We start from the raw sequence: 26,593 nt of genomic DNA, 5'->3' as shown, positions 1-26,593 counted from the left end.
GCATGCCATTTTTGAATCTCCCGCCCTTCACCATTGGCTGAGGTGACGCCACGTCTTGCATTCGCTCTTCATTACTGGTTGAAGCCTAGGGCACGGCGCTGCTTCAGCCAGTGGCAAAGAGCGGCAAATTAAAATATGTAATTGATTTAGAAAGGAATCGTTATATTATACTGACCCTGTACTTGGCCCATCTCGTTTTTTTTGTACTTTTCATTACTTTTTAATCGAACGGCATACCATAAAAATAAGGCTGCAAGCAGAAAGTTATATTTCATACTGTGTTATCAACCGCCGCAGTTGCCCAGTGGTTATGGTGCTCGGTTGCTGACCCGAAAGACGCTGGTTCCATCCCGGCCGCGGTGGTCAAATTTTGATAAGAGGCAAAATTCTAGAGGCCCGTGTACTGCGCAATGTCAGTGCACATTAAAGAACCCCAGGCGGTCAAAATTTCTGGAGTCCTTCACTACGGCGTCTCTCTTAGCCTGAGTCACTTTGGGACGTTAAACCCCGTAAACCAAACCAACCATAAAATGTTATCTACTCTGGAGGTGGCCAAATGAAATGGTGCAAGATCTTGCAGATGGCATTCTGTTACAAAAACGGCAATTGTCATGCCTGTTACCAATAAAAAAAAAAATTCATTTTCTAGCATACTGCTGATAGAAATTTGCTAGAATGAACTGCTGAACAGTAATACTTCAGGATATTATTATCCGTGACTGATATTGGGATTGTATGTAACGGTCTTCACTAATAGTGCAGTGACTCAGTTACATTGTCTTAAAGGGACACTGTGTCCAAATAGAAGTTGGCCTGTAATGATAGGGCTATGATTAGAAGGCCCTTTTGATTGGACTTTCTAATCACAAGGAGACAACTTTCACTGAAAATTGGCCTTTTGTAAGATAGAAAAATCAAAAAACAAAATACAGATGCTGCCATCACTGGCTAGTTTCGCAAGTAAGATTCTTGCATCGACACTGATTTTAGTGCATGGATCCCCTAGGTTGTGCCACAGCACCATTCACTTCAAAATGGTGGCAACCCATCCTTTTTGGTAAGAATGCCACGAGTTTGAATCGATTGGTATGGAGTTGTTTAAATCCAATTTTCTTGGCAGTAAACTCATCGTTTGTAGCAGGACAAGTGTTAGCCTAGCCAGAAATAGCCAGAGGTTCAGTGTCTACTGAGAACAGTAATTGGATGGAGTTGTTTTCAGTGTCCCTTTAAAATATCACTCTGCTATTTGTCAGGCAACACAAAGATCTGAGCATGCAACTCACTGTTTGCCCTATTTTTCAACTTGGCAGAATAGTTTGGGGTACTTTTACTGGTAAACTTGAGCAGGTACAAAGCAAGGTAGTGAGATTTATTTTTAACAAGTATGACCCGGCATTCATTGCCAGTTTGATCAACGAGGTGGGACTTCTACCGATAACAAATATCCCTCAAGAGAAAAGTATACAACAGGCAGAAACGTGGAGGCTAACGAAAAGGGTTCAGCTTAAGTTAAGGACAACGCAGCGAGCTATGGAAAGAAAAATGATAGGTGTAACGTTAAGAGATCAGAACCGGGCAGAGTGGGTGAGGGAACAAACACGGGTTAATGACAGCCTAGTTGAAATCAAGGGGAAGAAGTGGGCCTGGGCAGGGCACGTAATGCGAAGGCAAGATAACCGCTGGTCCTCAAGGGTAACGGAGTGGACTCCAAGAGAAGGGAAGCGTAGCAGGGGACGGCAGAAAGTTAGGTGGGCGGATGAGATTAAGAAGTTTGCGGAGATACAGTGGCCGCAACTGGCAAAGGACAGTTTTAATTGGAGAGACGTGGAAGAGGCCTTTGCCGTACAGTGGGCGTAGTCAGGCTGATGATGATGATGGTGATGAATTGTAAAATTACTCTCTTTTTTTCCATGTGCAGTGGTAGAGTGGAAGAAACTGGATGCATTTGTTGCGTAAGAAAGTTACATAGCTAAACTTACAGACCAGGTCACTTTGGGAACTACATTATGTTTTGTGTTGTATTCCAAGCTGCACTAAATCATAATTTTTTGTTTCGCATGTTTGCTTGTTCCTGTTTACAACTATCTTTCTCTTTCTTTTGTTCATTTCTCCAATTGTGCATTTTTTTGTTTAATTTCCTGGTTATCGTGAGAGCTGTTGCAGCCTAGCTTTGCATTGTAGTGCAAAGTGTGGTTCTTTCAGGCATTAATCCTTTTGCTTTATGTTTATATTTTTGTTGTGAACTTTTTTTTCATGCTTTATTTCTTGATTTATATATGCGTACACCTACTTTGCTACAACTCCTAGTTTCTGAGTAAGTAGTAGGGCACATAAATAAGTAAACACAGTGTGCATCAGCACTGCATGCTTGCAGGAACCTGTTTGCACAGGTGTGTGCATGCCTGCTTTTTTGTTTGAGCTTATGGTGATGAAATGTGACTTTTGTAAATCCTCAGAAATAGATGACAGTCGATGTCATTACGCTAGAATGCTGTGCACGAAGTAAAACAGTGGTAGAATCATAACCTTGGTGCATTCCTCCCTTTAATGCCTTATGACCCTGAGGGTAGCATATACGAAAGTGCTCTTCTTTTGGAAGAAAACTTGATTAAACTAGGAGGGCCCCTTGTCATTTGACACATGGGAGTAGCCAGTGGTATTTAAACACACAGGCCGAAACTTCCTATTACCTGGTATAATGGCACGATAAATCTTTTTGCAGGTCTCGTATCATGTCACGTAAGTGACTCATCTGTGTGGTGTGATACATTCGTGTGATGTTTTTGCTTGATTTTTTTTGCTTGCAGATTAGATTTGTGTACAACATTTCCCTGTGGCACTACATGAAGCCTGCTATTTACCATGGGCACATTGCATTTCTCAACTTTGCAAAGTGAGTGAGAGCAGTTCTGGGACCAGATAGTGTAACTTCATTAGTCATCCTCGTGTTTCCTGTTGTGCACTGAGTGCTTGGCTCATGCCGTGTTATCAGTCAGTGTGGTAAAGAATAACAATAGATTAAATGAAAATTGCTATTGGATTCTGTCTCACTTCTGAACAAGCTGTCTCTTTTCTGCTCTTTTGTGCAACTATTCTGTTCACTACCCTTGCTTGGAGGGCTGGTGCTAGTTAATTTGTAAAATAGAGCATAGCAGAATTTTTCAGCATCAAATCGTGATAGCTTGAAAGGGGTACACACTTGCGCAAAAGAGGGGACGAAAACGAGGAAACACAAACGACGTGTAATGCGCAGTGTACATGTCGTTTGTGTTTCCTTGTTTTCGTCCCGTCTTTTGTGCAAGTGTGTACCCCTTTCAAGGTATGAACCATCTCACCCAGATTAGAGTTTTAAATAAACCATGAAATGAGGCGTTCTTCCAGGTGCATTGATCCCTAGTGCCACTGGGTGCCCACCGGTGGTACAGTGGGTGCAAGCTTTCCCCTGACCTGTTGCTCAGCTTATCTTGGGTACAACGCTTGGGAAATGGGTCTTTGACCCCACCTTGTGAAGACGAAAAATACCTTGGGCCATGGCGCTCTTTGGCCAAGCTGCTCTTGCACCATAAAAATCCATCATCAGCAGCAGCAGCAGGTGCATTAACGTCTACTCTGAATACTTGGTTACTGCTGTACAGCTGAAGCTGTTGACTCCTCCGTGCATTTGTCAACATATATTTTTCCTGCATTACATGATGGAATGCACTGAAGTAGTGAGAATTGATATTCAATTATTTGTACTATGTGAAGCCGCACTTTTTTGTGCTATGATACAAATACATCACTAGAGCGAAGACTGGAGTCTACATACGGGATGCAATGCTTATTACAGTGTCAATCTAAGAGATCATCACTGCTCTGAGTTGTTTCACTGTCTGATGTGAACGGTTCACAGAATGAATGTGGGAAAAAAGGGACCGAAAACCACCTCTCTATATCTCTCTCTCTCTTTTAATCACTACATTGTCTGATTGTGAACACCTGAGCCAAATAATACTCTTCTATGTGCAGCAGAGAACCCACAATCGCGCTCGAAAGTTGGCACACTCTTTCGGCTACTTTTTGTTTTTAAACTCTCACTTTCTTCCATGTCGCAAGTCTGTGTTGGTTAAAAGGTGGCTTTTGGTTAGACTCTTTCAAACGTCACATAGCTATCATGGCTGCGACCAGTCAGCCACGTCTTTACAATGGGTTAGAAAGCTCCTTCCCCCGGGGAATTCTCGCGTGCATTCGCAGTCAGCAGTGGGGCCGAGTGGGTGCGGGAGAGTAAAAGGCGTGAAGATAATGAAATTCAAATTTTTACTATAGACAACTCTGTTTCTAACAAACACATTAAAATGTTCTTGCTGGAGGATATTCAGGAAGCGGTGTCCTTTGACATCCCAGGCATATTGCAACTTTATTAAGAACACCTTTTATAGCCAATTTGATCTCAGTGCATCAGACCAGCAGAATTTATAACTCCCTGAAACATTTCTGTCAAGACTGTTTAATTTGAGGCTGTTCATTGTTGTGTTGATGATGATAATCGATGAATTTCTGTAGTGCTTGACAGAAGAAGCTGATGAAAAGTGAGCGGGGCTATCTTTTCTTTGTAGGTACGGTGTCACCCAGAGGCCTATCTACATCAACCTCATCAGACGGCCTCTGGACCGCCTTGTTTCCTACTTTTATTTCCTCAGGCATGGAGATGACTTCAGGCCTTATCTTGTTCGGCGGAGGCAGGGCAACAAAATGGTAAGTCAGGTCTAAGGATCACCGTGAATTTTTGCAGGCTGTTAGCAAGCAGAACAATTAAAAGGCACTGTCTGTTTTGCAGTGCAGATTACTAATGAATGCATCGGCTCGTAGGGAATAAATAATTCATCACTTGGTGATATTAAGAACTCCATTTTGGCTTTGAATGTATAATAGTGTCAGCTTAACCCTTTCAGGCGCCATTTTGTTTTGACTGAAATCAATTATTTTTTAGCTAAGTAGTATATTCAGGCCTCAAAAAAGGGAATTTGTTAGTTTTCGAACGTGAAAGACCAGCAGGTAAGTTTTTAAAACGATGTGGAGAATTCCGTACAAGTGTCAGATTTGTTAGAAATAACAATATAGAAATGTTCTCGTGTGTTAGGTAAACACCCTAGGGATCATGGAATCGCTTTGTGTTTCGAAGATTCTCATTACGCTCGAAATTGAGCAAAAACAATCGATGTTCTCACTTGCGGCAAAATATGTCTGCACAAAAATGGCGGACAAAGTGCTACGTAGCTCACTCTTATGTGAAATATTATTTACTGCATTCGCTACATGGTACAAAAAAGCAACTTATTTGCGACAAGAAGGGTGCTGAATTTGACTGAAATAATGAAATCACTGTTAAGTGCTTGAGTTTCTCAGAAAAAGCTGTAAGTTTGCCGCTTGCACAATTGTGTACAAAGCGCCTGAAAGGGTTAAGGTTGCTACGCAGAAATGGGCAAGCTGTAAATGCTGTGACCAAAGCTTTGAGGCTGGTTTTGTGTCACTTTCTTTAGAACTTGGGGACAGGGCATGAAGTAATTTACTGACTTCGGTATGACCCTGGGCAGTTGATATATGCCTTTTGCCTTGTATTTAGTATGCTGCACTTCCTTCTCCTACCTGATGGCTGCAGATAGAGCATGTTACACATGCCACTGGGCGACACAGGCTTGCAGGTGTGGCTTCATGCTCTCCTCAGCCGAGAATTGCATTTTCAAAAATTTTAAACTCTGGTATGGCTATTTCTATGATAAGCTACAAGTCTCCAATTACATTAATGACACCTAAGTGTAATAGTAAGAAAGTTCATTATTGGATCTTGCGTCTCTCATAGCCTTAGTCATTTTGGAACGTTAAACCCCATAAACCAACCAATCATTATTGGATCTTAATTAACCAGCTTGCTTGTTACATGTCTGAGGCGTTTTCTAATGTCTGCTGCTAGTGAATATACTATCCCAGAGAAAACATACTTTTTAAATGAAAATGCCTGCTTTCAAATATTAGTAACATCCTTCAGGGAAATAACCTGTATTACCTGTAGAAAAGAGTTGTCGAGTACAAACGTCTGTTAGCCACAAGAACAGTGAATGAACAAAAAAAAAGAATTTCTTCAAATTTAAAATTAGGAAGCACAGCCTGCCCTTGCATGTGCAGCCACTGCAGGGAAACCAAAAATTCAAGCTAAGTTTTCAGGCCATCAATAAATTAGATTTTTATGGCTCGTGGTTCGCAAACATTTAGTCACCAATTTTACTCCTAAAGCCATGATTATGTTATGGGATAATTTCATTTTAAGCATTTTATGCTATATTGTGGTGAATGTTTATTTATGCTTTAGCCACTGTATTTTGTGACAGTGGGCTTGGGGATAGGCCACTTTGAAGTATGATAGCCTTTGATAGGCTTTGTGGAGTTATACTGTGCTCCGTGAACTCGAGTGAGGCTTGTACTTACAGCTTGCATTACCAGGTGTGTTATGCAGTGCGAGAGGTAGCTAAGCTCGTCAGCACTCCATTGTGAGGCCTTCCAAGGTTTCTGTAGCTAAAGACATAAAAGTTCTAAAGCTTGCTGTTGGGGTATTTGGTTCATTATGAACAGAGAAATACAGTTCAAAGAAGCATGCACAAGAGGAGACTGTCTCAGTCAATCTCCTCTGATCTGTGTCAGTGTCCCCTAGTCTCTGTTTCTTCGCTCTACATGTTCTTCCGTTCGTGTGCATTTTTCTTTTGTTACAGACACATAGTGGCAGTCAAATTGCCACAAAAGTTATTTCACTGTGTTCTAAGATGCGCATTGACTTTCGCCTTCATGCAGACTTTTGATGAATGCATCGCCACAAAGGGGATTGACTGCGCTGAAGAACGGCTGTGGCTTCAAGTGCCATTCTTCTGTGGACATGCTGCGAGATGCTGGTTCGTGTTTGGCCAATCATTCTGACCAATTCTTTGATTCATTGAGTCACCGCGTTTTTGTAGTGAAAGTGACAGTAAGCATGTGTTCAAGTTTCTGTTTGTGTTATGAAGAAAGCCCTTGAAGCAAGTTTTGTTCCCTCGTTCATAGCCTTATAACCTCCCTTGGTAGGCGCAATATATAAAAGAAGCCACTAGTCATTGAAACCAAAGAAGGCTTTAGGGAATATCATGATCAGTTTTTGATGGAACAGCGCAAAACATCGGGACAAGAGACAAGCGCTGTTTTTTTTTTTTTTTTTTCCCCGATGTTTTGCGCTGTTCCATCAAGAATGAATAACCAACATGCCCAAGCTGCTGTCCTGATCATGATCAGGTCAGAGGGAGAAATGAATTGCTTAATCATTTTAGATAGAAGGTAGTTAGCAGAAGTGGAAGAAAAGATGGCCAATTGCGGCTAGTGTTATACAAACCCAAGACTTCTGCATGAAGCTTGCAGTGGGCTACAAACCGAGCTGTGGCAGTGGCTCTTTCTCCTTCTGCTTTTGAAAGCCCTGTTATACTGCAAGTGCCACATGGAGCATGGCCGAAGGGTTCACGGAAAGTGGTAGCTGCGTGAGAAGTCTTGTATGCCAACTGTGGCGTCAAAACTGCTAGAACTGAGACTTGCTATGCTTTCAGCAAATAAGAATAGGGAGAGAAGGGCTTATAAAGATATCACCCTATACTTATGAAAAAAAAAGCCTATTTAAACAAATGGAAATATAGGGGATTGTAGTAATTGTTTACGGTGGTGTTGAGTACAGAGGGAAGTTATCTTGTGATCATTTCAGAAAGGTCGTTCTTCAGAAAGTAGATGAAAAGACAGCCACATGCTGCCAGTGGGATCATAGCCTACAACCTCTATATGTCATGTGCAGTACTTTGAGGCGCAATACACCACTTCAGGCCATTCCACCTGACATATACCCTTCTGACACACTATAATCAAGCACATGTTCATTACTCGTAGGCCCTATACACTCGGTGTTGATTTTAACTTGTGTTGTACATATTTTAGCCTGAGCCAACCAGAAACCTTGTGTTTGGTGCTCTTTGGCCTTAAAGGGACACTGAGGAGAGCACTATTAATATTTTTTTTATAGTAAAATCCGATAGTTCAGCATGTCATGTCTTTGTTGCCACTTGGCCGGCAGCGAAAGATGCATTTATTTCTAAGAAATTTGGATTCGAAGTTGAAAAAGTTTTTCCCGCCGCTCTGATTCAAACTTGGGATTCGTCTATGACGACACAGGACTAAGAGACGCGAAACATGACGTGCACATGACGTAACGCAGACTCCGTGATTTCTGGCTGCCAGCAGTGCGGCCTAGCAGCAGCCGAAAAGAAAGCTACCGCCGGCCGCACGTTGAAGGCATCTATCGGCTATTGCGGCCGTCGCTACAGTCGTTTCGATTACGTTTGCACTGGCGTTTTGCCAGCGTTACGATGGATCTCGTTCTCGAAGTCGTCAACGAAGTTCTCGCAAATAGGCACCTTTAGCATACCGTGTACCTTGTTACCGCTAGCGGAATACCGGGAGCCCGCCTACCGCCGGAAAACAGGCGCTGATTTGTCCCGATGCTTCAGGAGCGCGCGTAGCAGCCGGGCACGTGGCGCCATCTGGCGACGTCAAGGAGATTTGCGCATGCATTGGCTGCGCCTCAGTGATGCATGGTTTCTCGGTTCCTGGTGTTGCTAGAACCATTCGTTCTAGCAACACTGTTTTGTCCTATGATCTCATCACGCTTGTACTTGCGAGTTTGGCCTGTGGCGGCGTTACCTGTATTTTGGTTCTTGCTCTTTTCTACGTTACAAGAGCTTTGTTGTCAGTATGAGTGGCGTTTTTGTAATCAGGAGCTGGTATTCTGTCGATACAAGCCAACTTCAATTTCTCCTCAGTGTCCCTTTAAATGCCCTTGTGCTAAAAACCCCAGCATCATCACATCATGTACAGTACTCTATCACCTCATGGTGTATCCTCAGGGGGTTCGCAGGGTTTGCAGTCACTGTGTAAGTTTGTCTTCACCGAATCACATGCGAAATAGTTTGCCTTAAGCTGATTTTTTAAGCATTGAGCCCTGTGGGGAACGAACTAAATTGGTCTCAGTTGTTCATCTTATCCGAGGATTCATCTTAACCGAGTTTGTCTTAACGGGAGTCTACTGTAAATATTGTTCCATGGTCCCTTTAAAGATCAGTAATGAATCGCAGCGTGATTCACGATCTAGTTTTCACTGCTGGAGCTTGCTACTTTGATTGACGTTTGTGGCTGCCAGCAAAGGGCATCATGTCATATCTAGATGAAACTTTGTGCAAAGTAGAAAAAAAAGTTTTCCCCTCTGTGAAAAGATTTCTGTCGTTCCACCATGCTTCCTTCACAATTCAGCATCGAGCTTTTCATGTAACCTTTTTACTTAAAATTGAATATATTAAATCACATGTATGAGGGCTTGGTGATAAGTGCTGTGTTAACACGAGAAGGAGGCATAATGGAGCTATGAATCTTTTTTACCTTGAGAGAAGTTCTGCCTTATGTTTATGCCAAGTATCATTTTCTTTTGAGGTTTTGCATGTAGATGACAAGCAGAGTGGTAAGCCATAGTGACAGACTTTAGTATTGAGGTTCATGTGTCAACATGTGACACATAACACCGTTCTTTTTGCTAGAAACCGACGCCTATGGCATTTAACATTTACAGTATCCAGTTTATTCTGTTTCGCATTATCAGACTTCCATTAGTTCCACACTGCGAAAAAGCCCAGTTTCTTTGTTTCTTTGTGATGGTGGCTGTCATAATTGCTGTGGCTGAGTGATGTGACACTATGTGAGCTCTTTCTGTTTTTATTCTCAGTAGTGATAAAGCTTGAACATAGGTGGAGGAAGTTCATACAGGTTACAACAGAATATGGGAAACATTTATGAAGTTTCTTCTCTCAAACAAACACATCGGCCATGGGCGCAAAATTTAGTCCAACCATTTAAGAACTTGTCACTTCAATGTGTGCCAGGCTTGTTACTGACGGAGCACTTTCTAACTGTAAAAGCAATTTCTTGCCGAAGCAGTGAAAAACTCCATTGGGATCCTGGACATAGGAAGACCACCCATCGTTCAAGTCCCTATCCCATAACCCACCTTATGATGAAATAAAGATTTATCTCTCTCTTGACACACACAAAAAAAAACCTTGATGTTATGGGCTTTTCTTACTTTGGGGTCATTTCTTCATAGTGCTCTCTGAGCACATTCTAGCTTTATCTTAAGATAACCTTTGCTGTAGCGCTATAATGGTCCTTCAAGCATTGCAGTAGAACCTGGATATATCGAATTCAAAGGAAATCGTGAAATAGTTGGATACATCAATAATTCGATGTACAAAAAATGGAAATATAAAAGCTTTTGTATAATGTAGAAGCAAGAATACATTGCACCCACGCTTGGTGCATTCATGCGGCGACATGCTACCCATTGGCATGCCAGGAGCGCATTGCTTGCTAGGCATTTCTACGCCTAACCTGCTTCGCATCGAATCTGCGGCAGATGGTGGTTTGGAACTAGCCACTGCCTGTCATAAGATGTAAACTCTGAGTGCTATAATAACCGATGTAACCGGTAAACTCTGAGTGCTATAATATCATCAAAACTAAGGTACAATTGGCTTCAGCAACGACTTCACTAGCGAAGCATGCCAGGCAAGGGCCATCGCAAGAACTTAGTTAGATTGGCTTCACCGCATGAAAGTGATGGGGCATGCAAAATGTGCACAGAAGACCGGAGGTCACCCTGAAGTCCTCACGTTCACCTCTTCATGCGGTTCCAGCAATGTCAGCAGCCGCCCGAGGCCGTTCAGTCGATCCGTCTCCACATGTGGCAAGGGTTCGAAGAGCACTGTTAGAAGAACCGGAACTTAAGGGTCGTGGCGCACAGTTCGATATATCGAATGTTCTGGTGAACGCAAGCGAGTTCTATACGAACAGTAGTGCAATACTTTGGCATTGGATTTTCATGGGAATGTTCTGTTTGATGTAAACAATAATTGGATATATGTGGGCTCTCCTCTCCTGTATAGCCGCTTAGTACTAGTGGTGAAATTGTATGCATCAGAAATGAAAACGAATTTTTCAGCAGTCTGCTGCAGCACTAGTGTCAATGTGGGCATGAGCCCTGGAATTTTTAAACCACTTTGACAGGTGCTTTGGCACTGTGGAGTTCAGATGCGAATGCACTACATTCTTGATAGTATGCCCTGTGCTGTGCGCTGCTTCATCTTGAGTAGCATATGTGCCCAAGCTCCTTCGAACGGATTTGCAAACAAAGAAAACTGTGGTCTCTGTCGCCTGCCATGTTATCTCATGCATCAATGCAAAAAGAGCGCTGGCCCTTCCCTCGAGCTTGCTGCCATGGCAGCACAAAGTACGGCTGCATCCCGGTAATGAAAAGCGTGGTGGTGAGAAAGCACCCGAGCAGAATGACCGGTTGCAACAGTACCACACTACGGTAGCAGCACAGTACTGACAACCATAAGCTTTGCCACTGTACTACCAGACAGGACTCTTTTGGAGCAAACATCCACGTGCTTATTGTAGTTTCAAACACCTGCTTTGCCACCAGTCTCACTGTGGTGCAGGAAGACTGCCACATCCTCTTGGATTCTGCATATTCTACTTCAGGAGACACCGACTTATTATATGGTCATGCGGGTTTGATGAGGGCAGCTGGGCTTAAAAAATTTTTTTAAATATCGTAATGAAATATTCAGGGAACATATTTTTGCGTGTAGATTCCAAATATGCCATTTAGTTTCATATAAAACTAGTGCTTGTGCACTTGTGCATTGTTATGAGGCTTTTTCCCGAGAGCTGCTAGGAACTTGCTTCAATACATCATTTTTTTTTTCCCGTGACATGAAGGAATGCAATAAAGGTAACATTATCACCCTGCCTATCATAGAAGTTGAGTTATGGAGTTTTGAAGGTGGCATTTCAGAAACAGGAACGCAAACTTTTCGTCTCATTTCTGAAGTCGCAACTTCATAGACCCATAACTCAACTTATATGATAGGCTGAGTGATCATTTTTCCTTACTGCATTCCTTGATGTCACGCAAAAAAATGACTTGCATTTTAGCAGATTCCTTGCGTCAGAATTATTAACCCTTTCAGACGCTTTGTACATCATTGCGCGCACAGTGAACTCACTGCTTTTAGAGCACAGCTCTTGTGCGTTCATTTGTGGGTTGAGTCGCGTTGCCGTCGCCGTTGGTGCAACCAAGCGTGAGGGGAACGAGGGGAGGGGAGGACATCGAGCACGCTTTCCTTGAGACCGGTGTTGCCGAGCAGAGGAAAGTACCGTCGCTCGCTCATAGATGGCTCCAGAGTGGTGCATGCCGTGCGTGCCGTCGTTCATCACCACTGCATGTAGATGGCTAGGGGAGGAGAGGTTTGTCTGCAGCGAAATGCACACCCACGCACTGTATCTTCGCAGTAGCGCCGCGGTCCGCTTCATTGGCGGGTGGTGTTGGGAAATGTGCTGCACTTGATAAATTGTCCGTGTCAGCCACGCCACTCAGAATGTTCTCTTCCTAGTATAAACCATCTGCTTGTGAACCGTGCATTCATGCCGCAGGTTGAACACATCTCGGCCTATTTCTCTCACCGCAAAGCCACCTTCATATACAGACTGGGAGAGGAGCGTTACTTGAAGAAAAAGTGCGCTTGGAAAATAAAGAGTGCTTTATTCACGATAAATTGGTTTGACTGTACATTTGTTTTTTGTTATACTGCGTATTACTTTTGTGCTTTAGTGTCGCATGTTCCTGCTAGTAAAAAAAATAAATCAAGAAACTCTTGTTGATTCTCTTTCAGGATTCCAGGAAATCCGTGGGCCCTGGAGCAAGCGAAACACAACCTGGTGAACCATTATTTCCTTGTTGGGCTTACAGAACAACTGCAAGAATTTGTGGCCATGCTGGAGGTTTCTTTTCCCCGCATCTTCAAAGGAGCCACCAGCAAATTTCTCTCAGGTGGGTGAAAACACTGTATGGGACCAGTTTGTGTAAAAAACAATGGAGCAGTAGACCTTTGTTGTTACAACACTGAGTTTGTGATCATAAGTTTGTCTCTTGGGTGAAATAGTTGATCTCGTATAAGGTAAAGTGAGTAAATTGCTGGCTTTGAGGGTAAAAAATGTGAAGAAAAATTAATCTTGTATCGCAGTGTGTTTTTATTGCTGTTGTTTATTCTTGTAGAAAATTTATACTTAAAGCTTGGCTAGTGCAGAAAAATAGAGAACCCACACGCATACATGGAGCCCTTCCTTTTGATGTTTTTTTTTGTAACAGATTGCAGGTGGGGGAGGGGGCAGTAATTAGGTGCTATTTGCAATCTGTATCAGGTATCAATCAGGTTTCTGAAAGTCCATTCAGTAATTCAAGGTTTATTCAGGTAATCTTTGCAAGCAAATGTAAGTAAATGCCTTATTCACTTGCATAAAGGCGCACTTTTTTTTCCAGAAAATCCGGCTCAGAGTTCGGGGTGCACTTATTACGCAGGCAAAATTTCCGGAAATTTTTCGACTCGCAAAATTGAACATACCGCATAAACGCACCTGTGTACGGGCCGCACCCTGTTTTCCCGAAGGAAGTATTTAAAAAAAAAAGATCTGTGTATGGGCTGCACCCAAACTTTCCACGACCCACGCAGGAATAGCTTTCGAAATGCACGTGCTGTGGCCTCCGCAATCACCTCCGGCTGCAAGCAGCGGGCACTTGATCGCAGAGGCCACACACGCGCACAGGAGCTTCCTGGGGCCGCCCACGGATGGCACCCGAGGCCAAGCTCATCATCATCATCAACTTTTTCCTCTGCCGCGAGCTTTTGCTATCCATATCGGCATCAGCATCACCAGCTCCAGTTTTTTTGTGGCTGTCAAAGGCCTGGGATCTGTGGTAGCGTGTTTGTTCATCGGAGTTGTGGCTTTCGTGTGCTGCTGCCGAGTTGCTATTTTAGCACGACGGGCAAGTATCTTAATAGCTACACGGCTAGGAGTTTGCTCTCAAACACCGCAAGCATGCGCCAAGCCGGAAATTCGACGTAGCTGAGAAGTGCGGCAGTTGCGACACCGGCAGGTCTAAATTTTCGTATGTGGCTCCTATCGCCGAGGTTTTCGTGGGCCTAAGTCAGGAAGGTTTCCGGGCTAGAGATGAAGCTTTCCAAACAGACGTTTAAAGTGAGCATCCCTGAAAACTGTGCGCAGCTGTTCCACGCAATGTCGTTGTACGTGCTGTGGGTCCGCAGCAGCTGTGACGGCAGCAGAACTATTAGGACTAGTAGTCAGTTCAGCAAAAACTTTGTTAAAATGAAGATTGAGTGGGGGGTGGCGTCAGCTTGCAATCGTGTAAATACAGTACTGATCATAGTGCCAAGTTTGGGGTGAGTAAATGTGGTATGGGTTTATGGGGTTTAATATCCCAAAGCGACTCTGGCTAGGAGGGACACTGTAGCTATGGGCTCTGGATAATTTCGACTATCTAGGGTTCTTTAACATGCGCTGACGTCCCATAGTATGCGGGCCTCTAGCATTTCGATGGAATGTGACTGCTGCGGCCAGGATCGAACCCGCGTATTTCGGGTCAACATTCGAGCACCATAACCACTCAGCCACTGCGGCAGCTATAAGTAAACATGATTACTCATTTTGATGTGAGACATTTAATGATATACCATATTTACTTGAATTTAACGAGTTTTATTTTTAGTGAAAATGGAAGTAAAAAGACACCCCTCTTGAATTGAATATTATGGGCATCATAATCAAATATGCAGCAACAAAGGTATACTATCCCATATTTGCTCGTGTGCATTGGTTTGGCTGCCAACTTCGTGAAATGGAAAAAGAAACACAAAAAAATGTTGGAATGCTGTATTAGTCGACCAAAACGAGCTCTGAGCTGTAAATATTTTACTAAGGTGGCCGTAGTTTTCAGCGACATCAAACTTGTGCACTGGTGTGCAATTTTCTGACAGCTCTGCGTGTACTTAAAAACATTCAGCACGAGAGCAGTCATTTGAAACACACAAGAGCTTTGGAGCAGTCCGTCCTCATCGTGGGCAGTGCTCAGTACAAATATGTCAGTGAGAGGCCAGGTCAGTGCCCGTGTTCTTTCTACTGGCTTTTAGTGTGCATCTTTCGAAATTATGTTGAACTATCTAGGCCGCGGCTTAGATAGAAACTGGTAAAATAGGTTTAAAGTCATCAACAAATAAATGAATAAACTGCTAAGTTCAAATTATGCGCTGCTTTTTGTATGGTGCTTTCAGCTTTTTTCCCTGGCAAATTATAATACGAACAGTCGTATTCATTTTAACCGTATGTAGGATAACTGCTGGTTTATGATATAAATGAATCGGAGTTCAATCAGGAAATCGTAAAACCAGAACAAAGTACAACTGTATCAACAGGTAGAGTACAAAACATCATCTCTGGGTCACATTTGGTCCATACTGCCCCTTGCTCTGGCAGCTGTGGTCCTTCCCAGGAGGTAAGCGAGGATACCTGCTCGGGTTTAACTCTGTGTTCAAGGTGCAAATATTGGGCAGTATTAAGTTTTACCTGAAAATGAAGGGCACTACATATACACATGACAAGCACTGTGCTACCTAGTGAATGTTTATTAAGCGTGGCCAGCTGCCACCTTTTACATGTGCAACCCAGCAGACGTGTACGGCAGTGGTGTTTTTTTATCGTGGTGAGCATACAGAGGTGGCGATGTGCTGAATGAAAGGCACTATGCTTTGAATGTAACAAAAAGTGAAATCCGAAAACTCTGTGAGCAAATTGCAGTCAGTGTAAACATTGGGCATCAACACATCGGTAACGGTGACATTGACACGCATAAACTGATGGTAAAGGAAGTCTCTGCAGAGGTGTAAAGGTTTGTAAAAGGCAACCAGAAGGTGGAAGCTTGAACAGAAGGAATAAAAACAGTAGTGATTAGCACAGTGCTGACATGACAAGAGGCTTTCAGAAAGAAGTTTTGAGAGCAAAAAACACTCTTGAAGCAGCGAAAGGAGACAGTGGTAAGTCCAGGAGCAGTCAAAATAGCAAAATTAGCACAGCAAGATATGCTCGGACCATTGCTTGGCTGAGATGCCAAAGCAAACAATGAAATTGCTGGAGTTTTCGGTTAAAATCGTAGTTGTCCATGATAACTCACCCTGGTTAAGACGCTGTGCAGTGTTCCTCAGTGTGAAACGGTCAAGAGTAGAATTGCTTGGTATAATTAGAAGTAGAAGCACTATTTTGTTACTGGTGCTTTAATGGCATTTGAAGTAAGCCCACTGTGTTGAATAGTTCTGAATTGAAAGCTTGAGGGTACTGCGAGAAGTTATGACGAGTGCAAAGGACCATAGACGAAGGGATGAGAGTGACTAGAGGAATGCTTTGCTAAAAAAAAGCATTGCACGCTTTGTGAATTTGACTAATGTGGTGTACAGAATTCCATTGTGACATGGAAAATGCTACATTAGCCAGACAGGCCAATGTGTCAATGATCATTTTGGTCGCAGAGTAAAAAGGGAGAACAGCCAACTCTGGTGATAAAAGCAAACAACTAATGCTAAGGTCAAACAGGGCGTTGTGTAAACGTGCGGCTAAAAGAACACGAGAAATCGCTCTCTGGGTCGAAGTCCTCGCATTTGGTTGACCATTGCCAAGGATGTAAAGAGTGTAAGCCGAATTGTGTGCCGGAATGTGGGCCAGTGTGCAAGAAAAAATGCAATCCCCTTTATGCGCAGGCTGAAATTCTGTCACATCATAAAGAACGCCTCCAGCGCGAAATTACCGAGGCTTTTTATATTTCGCGACAGGGAAATTCATGCATAAGCGCACCATCCATTTCTTTAACAGCAAAGGAGCTGGCATACCTGGATCACACGCGGAATTAGTATCATTTCCTTTTCCCTCCTTTTTTGGGTTTTTTGGGTATTTTGGTTTGCCCTTCGTGATTGTGACCATGAAGTTTCCTGTTCTTGCACCTTTTTATGTACCTTTTGCACCCTCAGCACTCTTCAGATGTATCGCCCTTTAAGGTTTATCTTGACGATATCATGTATGTTTCTTTTTGATTTACTTCACGAGATGGGTATATATGTCATGTGTTCTTCCATTAAAGTTTTAGTTGCGAAAAAAGCGCTCGTGTTGTGTCTTCTATCCTACTTTAGTCCTCGTTTTTGGCGCTAACTTCATCATGAAACTAATGCTTCTTCATGATGCAGCATCTGATAGATGGTGTTGCAACGCAATCAGAGGCGCTGGTAGGATGCTTCTGCCTCCCTGCCTACTACCGCAGTGGGAGGTGTGGGGTTTGATCCCCAGTGCTGTTGGGTACCCATTGTGTAATGAAAATACCCTGCGCTATGATGCTGTTCGGCCAAACCTGCCCTTATGTCATTAAAATTCACCATTGTCAACATCCCGGGCTGCTGCTCACTGCTGCATTTTGTTATGCAGGGATGTTGACAGGTAGTGCACTGACCGAATTGTGTCTGTGAGGAGGGTGGCAAGGGAGAAACTGTGTTCAAAGGTGCATTGGCAAGTGGAGGGGTACGGAGGGGGAGAGCATTTAGAAGCCTGTGTTACTTCGTGTTTTTGGTCTTTAACGAAGTAGGTGTTGTCACACTGATATACAGGGTGTCCAGGCTAACTTTAGCCAAGGGTTAAAAAATAAAATGTTTGAAGTAGGCCAGGGAAACCTCATACATACTCCTCACAACCTGCCTGCGCATCATAGGCAATTTTTTGTTTTGCAATTAATTAATTAGTTTAATTAATTAGAGAATTTTTCTAAAGGCGTAAATATTAACTTTAGACAGCAGATGGATGTGAATAGCAAAGTTGGAGAGCACCTTCAGAAACCCCCGTTCCATTCATTTGCAATTAGAAAGCCTTACATGTATCTTTTTTTCCTGAGCTCCAAAGAAAGCCCGTGAAATACAAAAAAATCACGTGACTAGCGGATTCGCGCCCCACGATTGTGCTGCTCTCAAACGTGGCTTGAGTGAACGAAATAAGCTGCTGGTATGGCGCGACGACCCCACTGCGCCGGCAGGCCGATATGTCAATGGTAGTTGCGGTGCCCGCACGAGCCACTCTGCAAGCGCGACGGTGCAAGTTACAGCGAATGCACCGGCATTGTGAACGCAATGAAATGGCCAAAGGTGGCAAACACAAATGCGACGAGTTTTATTCGTCATTGAGAGGCAAAACAAGATAAGTAAAAATAAAACGAATAAAACTTGAATAAAACTTGAATAATTGACATATCGGCCTGCCGGCGCAGTGGGGTCGTCGCGCCATACCAGCAGCTTATTTCGTTCACTCAAGCCACGTTTGAGAGCAGCACAATCGTGGGGCGCGAATGCGCTAGTCACGTAATTTTTTGTTGTGTTTTGCGGGCTTTCTTTGGAGCTCGGGGAAAAAAGATACACGTGAGGCTTTCTTAATTGCAAATGAATGGAATAGGGCTTTCTAAAGGTGCTCTCCAACTTTGCTATTCACATCTGCTGCCTAAAGTCAATATTTACGCCTTTAGAAAAATTATCTTAAATAATACGTAATAGCAATACAAAAAACTGCCTAGATGCGCAAGCCGGCTGGTAGCTGTAAGTAATTGGTTTCCCTGGCCTACCACATTTTTAACCCTTGGCTAAAGTTAGCCTGAACACCCTGTATAACCAAACTGAATGAAATGTCCAATTGCTCTCTTTTCTTAGTCCACGTTTTTTGCAGTAGTAATTGTCTTGCTAGTCTAATTACCAACTAGCTTAGCATTCTCCTTCAGGTGCTATTTTTGTAGCACTATTTGCAAGAAACCTTTGGTCAATTACTTTGTTTCTGAATGCAGGGAAAAGGTCACACCTCAGAAAAACCTTCAACAAAGTGCAGCCGAGCGAGGAGACTGTGGAACACTTCAAGCAGTCACCGATCTGGCAAATGGAAAACGAGTTCTACGAATTCGCAGCTGAACAGTTTGAGTTTGCCAAGAAGCGGACATTGGTGGCTACGCGAGATGGGCAGCTAACGGAACTTGGTCAGCAGTTCTTTTATGAAAAGATCCGTCCCAAGTGATCAGGGGTAGCGCACTTTGCCTGAATTGGAGTCAAACTGTGCTGGGTGGACAGTTTTCATTGAGCCATATTTTACCGGGGGTGTGCAAATACCTGACATATCTTTTATTCAAAAGCCAAGTTCAAATGGAACACAGTAGGCAAGTACCAAAGCTCTGACCAAAAGCTCTTGGTGCTAGACATAATGAGAAGCATACATTTGCATTGGCCTTTTAGTGTATGTATATGGTTTGAGAAAGGAATTTGTTTTAAGACACTGGCAACATTGTTGCAGACTTTTTGGGAATTTTACACTGATGACTAACCTTGCAGCTTCACATATTGAGCTAAGAGCTCATGCTTTGACAACCATTTTTTTGTGCCTGAAGCAGTCTGATCATCGTCGTGATGAAACGCATGATTCTTTCTGTCGACCAGTTCCTGGTTTCATGGAAAGAGTTCTGGAAAGTGAAAGCCAATCAGGGCAGTGGCCTGCTTACAAGGGAAACATGGAGAAATATGACTCTTTGGCCTGCCTTTTGCTGGCCAAAGATATCTGATACGTGTTATCCGTTGTTATTGAAGGAGTATGTTGCCAGACTGTGGCAGTGCTGTGATCCACTTGGCTTCTCCATTTCAGTCTATGCTTTTGAGCTGCAGCAAGAAGTCAGGTCTGCTTAATTGCTTATTGTGACTGAATCCAGTGCCACTGTGGGAAAAACCAGGCCAGTAGTCTTGCCATCCCCTTGGTAGTCCTGGTTCCAAGCGGACATATTTGATGTAGCTTCTAGTAGAGTAGAGGTTGATGGAGGTCACTGTACCACTCAGGCCAAAAGTAAGCAGAACATGGTCCTGTGATCAAAATGCACTATCACCCAGGTCATCAAATTCAGAAGTGTGCAGGTTGGTTTGCCCAACTAATATGGCACTGAAACGCTCAAACACAGGCACAAGGCATAGTATGCGTGCTAATTTCTACACAATGCATCAGGGCACTTTGATGTCACAATCATGTTTTGGTCACTTCTGATGGTGCTTGTACAGGTGCGGACATAAATGAATGCAGCTCGCTTTTTGCTTCTAAGCGCAATCACGCCTTTCCTATAGAAAGTAGGGAAACATTGTTTCTGTATGAGAGTGAGCACTAGTATCTGCTACCAGCATACCACAGCTGGCAGTTTCGATTAGGCAAGGCGTGGGAAACGTTGGAATGAGGTGGCGTGCTCCATGTGCTTTTATCCGCACCTGTGCATTGTTTAGTTCTGGCTAAAGCAGTGATGAATGTTCAGTGGCTGGAGCCTTGTGTTTTTATGCAGCTAGAGACACAGAAATGCTTTGAAGTGTCTTTTTTGCTTCATTAAGCAGTGTTGTGTTTTCAGAGACATGCATAGAAACTGAACTGTGGCACTTTTGTTCACTTTTTTTTTTTTTAACATGGATTAATGTGCATGCACGTCCACATTACTTGTATGCTTGCTTCAAGGGGATATTTATCCTCTGGTACATTGCTTGCAGACTGTATATTGGTATGTTGAGTAATGTCGATGCCAAGGTTTTATGGCAAATGAACGTCATCACATTGTTGTTTCGTTTAGATATCTTTACATTCCTGGCATTTACTACAGCATACTGTTTACCATTTTCATAAGAGACGTGTTCTTAGCTTGCAAGCTAAGCCTTGTAGTATTTGTACATAGGCTGTGCTAAGTTGAATATGCAAGGTATTTTTAGTCCTGATACGCACAATTTTTTGTTAGCACTGAGCAGCAAGGCACGGACTTGCTTTGCATTTTTGTGTGTTATATGTTGTTTGCTGCAAACTGTCAGAAATGTTCTGAAGTCGCAGAGATGAAAGAAATTTTTTGTTGTTAGTTTATGGAGTCAAGTTATGCCTTGCTGCGAGCTCATTTCTGTTTCAGCTTCTTAACAGGCTTCTCACTTATAAATTTGGTAGATAGAGTTATCACTGCAGAGAACTATGTTTCATGCACTTAGCCAGTTAAATCAAATTTTTCAAGGAAGGTTGAATGCCGGAGTGGTTATTGAATGCCAAGAAACGGAATAAGCAGCAGCTTACATCAACAGGAAGTCCATTTATTTGTTTTCGAGGTCAACGTTTGCTCAATAAATTATTTTAGATTTGTGGTGCTTAGTGAGCACCACCTGTTGGTTGTCTGTAAGGTTGCTTAGGTCAAAAACAAAATGCAACAAACGTACATCAATGGCTGCAGCCATGACATTTCACTTTCTCATTTTCTCCGAATATGTTTCTGAATAATTTTATGTACATTAAATACATCGCAGTAAATGTGCGACAAAGTAGTCTGCGGTAAATACTAGGAGTACCTAGTTATTTCTTTTTTTTTTTGTTCGAGAAGTGTGCCCTGAGGCATAGGTTGATCTTGCAGGGAATTGCAGTGCACAAACTGCAAGTATTGTGAAAACACGAGCTGCTTTCATCACACCAGAAGACGCACAAGAAGTTGCTTATGACAGAAACCATGCGAGCACAAACTTGAGATCCATGGTAGTGAATGGAACTTCATTTACTGGAGCCCTTGAGGAGCAACAGAATGCACAAACGCTACTGCAGCAACAACACACAGCTTTGAAAATAAAGCACTAGAAACAAACTGGAAACACCCATAAAGGGCAACCTGCGTAATGCATTTTTGCATGTGTCTTGTGCACTGACAAGGCAAAATTTTTTGCGCGAGCGGGCGCATTTTCTTTGCACAACCCATTTTTACTCCAAATAAATGTCAGGAGGCCAGTCTGTGCACAAGACTTTTGAACCAGCCAATTTAAGCATAGCGCTGTGAAGGGTTGTCAAAGGTCTTTGTCTATTTTGGCACGAATGAACAGTGTTACAGGCAAGATAGGTAAGTTTCAATATTGTTGTCAGGACACTTTCACTGCTAAATGGCAAGCAACAATAGCTATAAGGGCAAGCAGATTTTCAGTCATGCTAATCATGATGAGTCGTACATTTCAGTGCTGCTTACTGCAGTTGTACTGCTGCGTATTTCCATGTGGAAAGAGTGAAGAGAAGCATTAGTATGCAAAACTGGTACTATTGTTCCAAAGATATTCAGTATTCTAGTCTTGGATTGGACTTATGCTGCTGGGATTTGTTATTCGTTGCATTAAATTATTCACAATTATAAATATACTAAGATTTAAAATTTTAATCAGATAGCACAGCAGTTTTCACTCAGTTCAAATATCAAATTAATATTTGTTCATCTTTAATTTTCCTCTTTCATGTCATTCACCGCATGAAATTTTATGGCGTCTATTCATAGGCTACCTCCAGCTTTCTTTTTCGTTTTTTTTGATCGCAGAAGGTAGGAGCCCAAAAACAGTTGCTGCACGACAGCAATCATGTTCAAACTGCCATTTGCCATACTCTGTGTGTTCTTGCTTTATAGTTGCTGATGAGAAATGAAAAAAATGCATTGGTCGGTTTCGAGTGGAAAATGATAAATGGGACAAATGAGGTATGGGAAGTGCCATGCATTGCTTTTCTGAAGCTTTGCATCGCAAAGGCTCGTATTTCGGCTTGCTGCACTCTTCATGCTGGCTGCTATTATGTTTTTTCAGTGATGACATAGTAACATGAAAGGGGTGTGATCAACTGACTCTGAAAACTTTGTTTTGGGAGGAATGCCAGATGTTGCTGCAGTGCTGTACTTTTGAAACAGTCCCTGCATGTCAAGTTAACTATTTGTCAATGTTATAATTGCCCTGCTTTCACAGCAGCATGTTTTCAGGGTACATTGTGCTGCTGCACATGATTTGTCATTCTGTGCAGAGCCTGTGCGCTGCTTCTGCAGCCCAGTGTTTTCTTAAAGTGTTTGACTTGGGATAATAGTTCAAAGCCTTACAGTTGCACATGAAAACATTTTGCATGTAGGTTTCATAAAAATGCGTGCCACGTACTTGGTCTTTTAACCCTTTAAGGTGCTGTGCACATAGTTATGTATATAGCGAACTCGCTGCTTTTTCTGATAATGGGCTACACCTAGCACCAATTTTTGTTTCAGGTTAATTTAGAATCCTTCTTATTGCAATAGGGCACTTTTTATTGCTGAAGAGCAAACACAGTAAATATTATCCCTCAAAATTGTGAGCTTGGTACATGTTTTCCGCCATTTTCATGAAAACAAATTTTGCCACCAGTAATAATATAAATATGTATACTTTTTTAATTTCTTGCATCATGTGCATCTTTCTGGACTGAGTGATTTCACGGGCCCTTGAGTGTTCACCAGATATCTGGTATTTAGATGCTGAAATTTCCCAGGAAATTTTGTGCATGTGTGAAAAAAATAAACTGGTGTTTTGCATTGCCAATTGCCAAACTGATGAATTGGCTTTATTGAGGCCTGTTTGTACTTTTTAGATGAAAGAATATTTGTTTTTAACTGCAAGGGCAAGTGGCACCTGGAAGGGTTAATACGGTGGCAGTTCAATTCTACAACCTTGTGTCATGCTGCATATTTAAGTTTGTCTATTTATGCAAAGTGATCAGCCCTAGCTGTGAAATTCTTACAAGGGTGTGGCACTAATTGCTGTTTATTTTAATGCATTTTCATCCTAACTGCCCTGGTGCATTTTCCTAATGCACTATCCTAATCTGTTACCTCATTTATATTGTTCATAGCCATAATAATGAAATGGGGCATTTTTGTTATCATTGGTGACCTCATTTTGATATTTTACGTCACTTTTGGAGAGTACTTGAGCTGTGACTGATCACTCTGAAATGCTTTTCCTTCTTCAAGAAAAAAAAAACACGGGTAAAACTTGCTTTGGACTCATGACTCATTGGTTATTTTGGTGAATTTTTGACACTGGACTGCTTGCTGCATTAATAAGCAAGGCGGGATTCCAGAGCCAACCTCTGCTGAAGTTGAATGATTCACAAGCATTTACCTTATTCTCACTGCAATCACTGGCAATAAAGCAACTCAAAAGCATCTTCTGGCGGGCTAGTTGGTCTGCGCTTGTGTGTGTTTCTGTGTTCTTGCTAGGTCCTTGTTTTGTTCGCGCAGTTTTAAATACAAAAGCAACTCAGTGAGACAAGGTTGCAGTTGTGTAGAATTAAAAACTGTGTTGTTGGAGTAGGATCCATCCAATGTATTTTCAGCTAGCAGATGCATGCAGGAGGGAGGGGAGTTATGGAAGCAACCTAGCAGTAACAAAAATGCTAATTCCTCGCTGGGACACTAAAGCTATGAAGGTGGCTCTAGTCCATCATATAATAGTTGGGAATGAAACCAACTGTGGTGTTGACTTTGTGCAGTGCAATGCAATAAAATGCTGGCCATGCTCTCTAGCCTTGGTGGAATAGCTGTGTGTTCAAATCAAGTTTTCATCTTCTACTTTCACATAGGGGTGCTACCATGATGTTGTTCCTCGGGGATATCTGTGGCTGTACACAGGTTAATGTCCAGTATGGTCTCTTTTTATGAGGTCGGGAAAGAAACGGTAATTATATTGCATTACGTTTTGTCATTTCTGCTGTGTGTAGTCCACTCATAAAAAGCTCTTATTCACTATCTCTCACTGGGAGGAGTGAGCACACAATTTTTACGGATTTTAAAGTTCCTTAGGTCTTGTTTCTTTTTTTATGTTTCATAGTGTTTTCAGTGGCCTGTCATTGTCTGAAATACTATTCTTCAAAACATCCTTTCAACTGAAAGGCATTTTGGAAAATTTAGGGATTCATTGCTGCTGCTCACAACCTAATGTCAATTGTGTGGTTGCCATCATTGCATGGAAGGATGTCTGGCTTGTTAAAGTGAATGACAAGCATCAAACAGTCATATTGTCACATAGTAGTGACGGCAGTCGAAGCAGTGAGGAAAACAGCCAAAAGTTCTAAAAGACAACTGTTTATTGGGCTGACCTGCACCCAGAATGGAATGAATGACTTGGCGGCGGTGAAAGCAACAAGCATGCCCACAGCTCTGATAGCGAAGCTGATAGCGAACTTCCGTGATATAGCGTGCAAAGTTGCTACAACATTCTGGAACAACGTAGAATCAGCTCTGCCGATAAAGTTGCATTTGAAGAAGGCGTTTGAAGCTTTGAAGAATGAACAAACACTACAAAGATTCGCGGCAATACTATTCTGTATTGCTGAAGTCAAGTTTTCAAATTCGTTGCACTTGTTTAAAATGGCTAAAATTTGAAATGATGTATGTTGCTTTATGCTGCATCCCTTGTAGGGAGAGAGAGAGAGAGAGAAAGGAAGTTTAATGAGAGGAAAAGGAGGAGAGGTTGGCCAGTGGTAACAAGGCCTGGCCTGCTACGCCACACTGGGGAAAGGGAAGGGGAGGAAAGGGAAAGTGTGAATGAAGGTTGATGATGACATAATACAATTAGTTTCACGGGTGATGTCCACATGCACACACACTGGCTGGCACTCTCATCACGGTGAGTAGACGCATGTGAAACTCATGTCTTGAACACACACACTGACACATGTCATTAGCGCATACTAGAGTAGGGGCTCCATGGAAACACAAATGTAAACAGTGTAAACTATGTAAACCATGTAGGTAGTGCACAGGCACTCACAGACGGGTATCCAGGCCTGTTTCGCATAAAAACTTGAGCACGGCCTTCGTCACACGCCACCAATCAGCACATTTTGCCCTGGTGCCTAGAAGAGTTTCTTCAGGGAGAGGGTGAGAGTCCAGTTGTCTCACGGTCACTTCCAATGTTCTCCTCTCATCAGTGTAGTTCGGGCACTCGCAAATAAGGTGTTCAATAGTCTCTGGAGTGTGGCACTGTACACAATTTTCAGTATTCATTAGGTTTCCATTTTCTAGAACTGGTTTACTTCAGCAGTTGTTGTAAAGGAGTGGATGTTCCAAAAAGGTGTGCTGCTGGTTCACAACTTGCAACTTGCTCCTTTCTAAGTCTTGGCCACTGTTACTCATAGAAGACTGCTGCTGTGAAGTCACTTTATTCACTAAAGAGTGTGAAGTAAAATCTATTTAAAGTATATATCTCTTCTTAGTGGGTGACTCATCATAATGAAGTATTGCTTACTTTTTTTTTGTTCAATATCTGCCTACTGTGTATTTCAGGAGAACTTAATGCTGAATTATTTATGAGGCATCTGGCTTGCTGTGAATTAGGCTGCTGGCTATTGGAAACAGAGGCCTTACCAATGATGATGTAATGTGGAATGGGGAATTTTCCTTCAACTTACCTCTTTCCAGTCTTGAAAGTCTAGTTTATCACTCTTTGAGAGTGCCACACCAGTATGCAATACCTTATTAAGCATTCTTTTTTTTTCTGAGTGCATTGAAGTAGCTGACTAGATTCCTGCCTGCAAACAAGAACAACAGTGGTTCATGCGATTATTTGGTCACTTGTCATGGTTCGTCTTAAAGGGACACAGGAGAAACTGAAGTTTGCTTGTATCGACAGAATACCAGCTCCTGATTACAAAAACGCCACTCATACTAACAACAAAGCTCTTGTAACGTTGAAAAGAGCAAGAACCAAAATAC

The 26,593-nt window shown here is 42.5% G+C and overlaps 1 protein-coding gene across 2 annotated transcripts in view; it reads left to right on the top strand.

The window, feature by feature from the left end:
* The window catches only part of Hs2st (Heparan sulfate 2-O-sulfotransferase), a 35,661-nt gene extending 11,618 nt beyond the window's left edge, over nt 1–24,043 (top strand). For both annotated transcript variants that reach the window (XM_089583551.1, XM_089583550.1), the window contains exons 3-7: nt 2,808–2,893; nt 4,596–4,734; nt 6,823–6,920; nt 12,822–12,979; nt 18,860–24,043. In XM_089583551.1, the coding sequence (XP_089439677.1) occupies nt 2,808–2,893; nt 4,596–4,734; nt 6,823–6,920; nt 12,822–12,979; nt 18,860–19,083 (705 nt within the window). In that variant the 3' untranslated portion in view covers nt 19,084–24,043. The remainder of the gene's footprint in view (nt 1–2,807; nt 2,894–4,595; nt 4,735–6,822; nt 6,921–12,821; nt 12,980–18,859) is intronic.
* The last annotated feature ends 2,550 nt before the right edge of the window (nt 24,044–26,593 follow it).

Source organism: Amblyomma mixtum, chromosome 3, assembly GCF_055824585.1.
Source record: "Amblyomma mixtum isolate Tamu chromosome 3, ASM5582458v1, whole genome shotgun sequence".
Classification (NCBI taxonomy): Eukaryota; Metazoa; Arthropoda; class Arachnida; order Ixodida; family Ixodidae; genus Amblyomma; species Amblyomma mixtum.
This window is presented reverse-complemented; position numbering and strand designations above follow the sequence as displayed.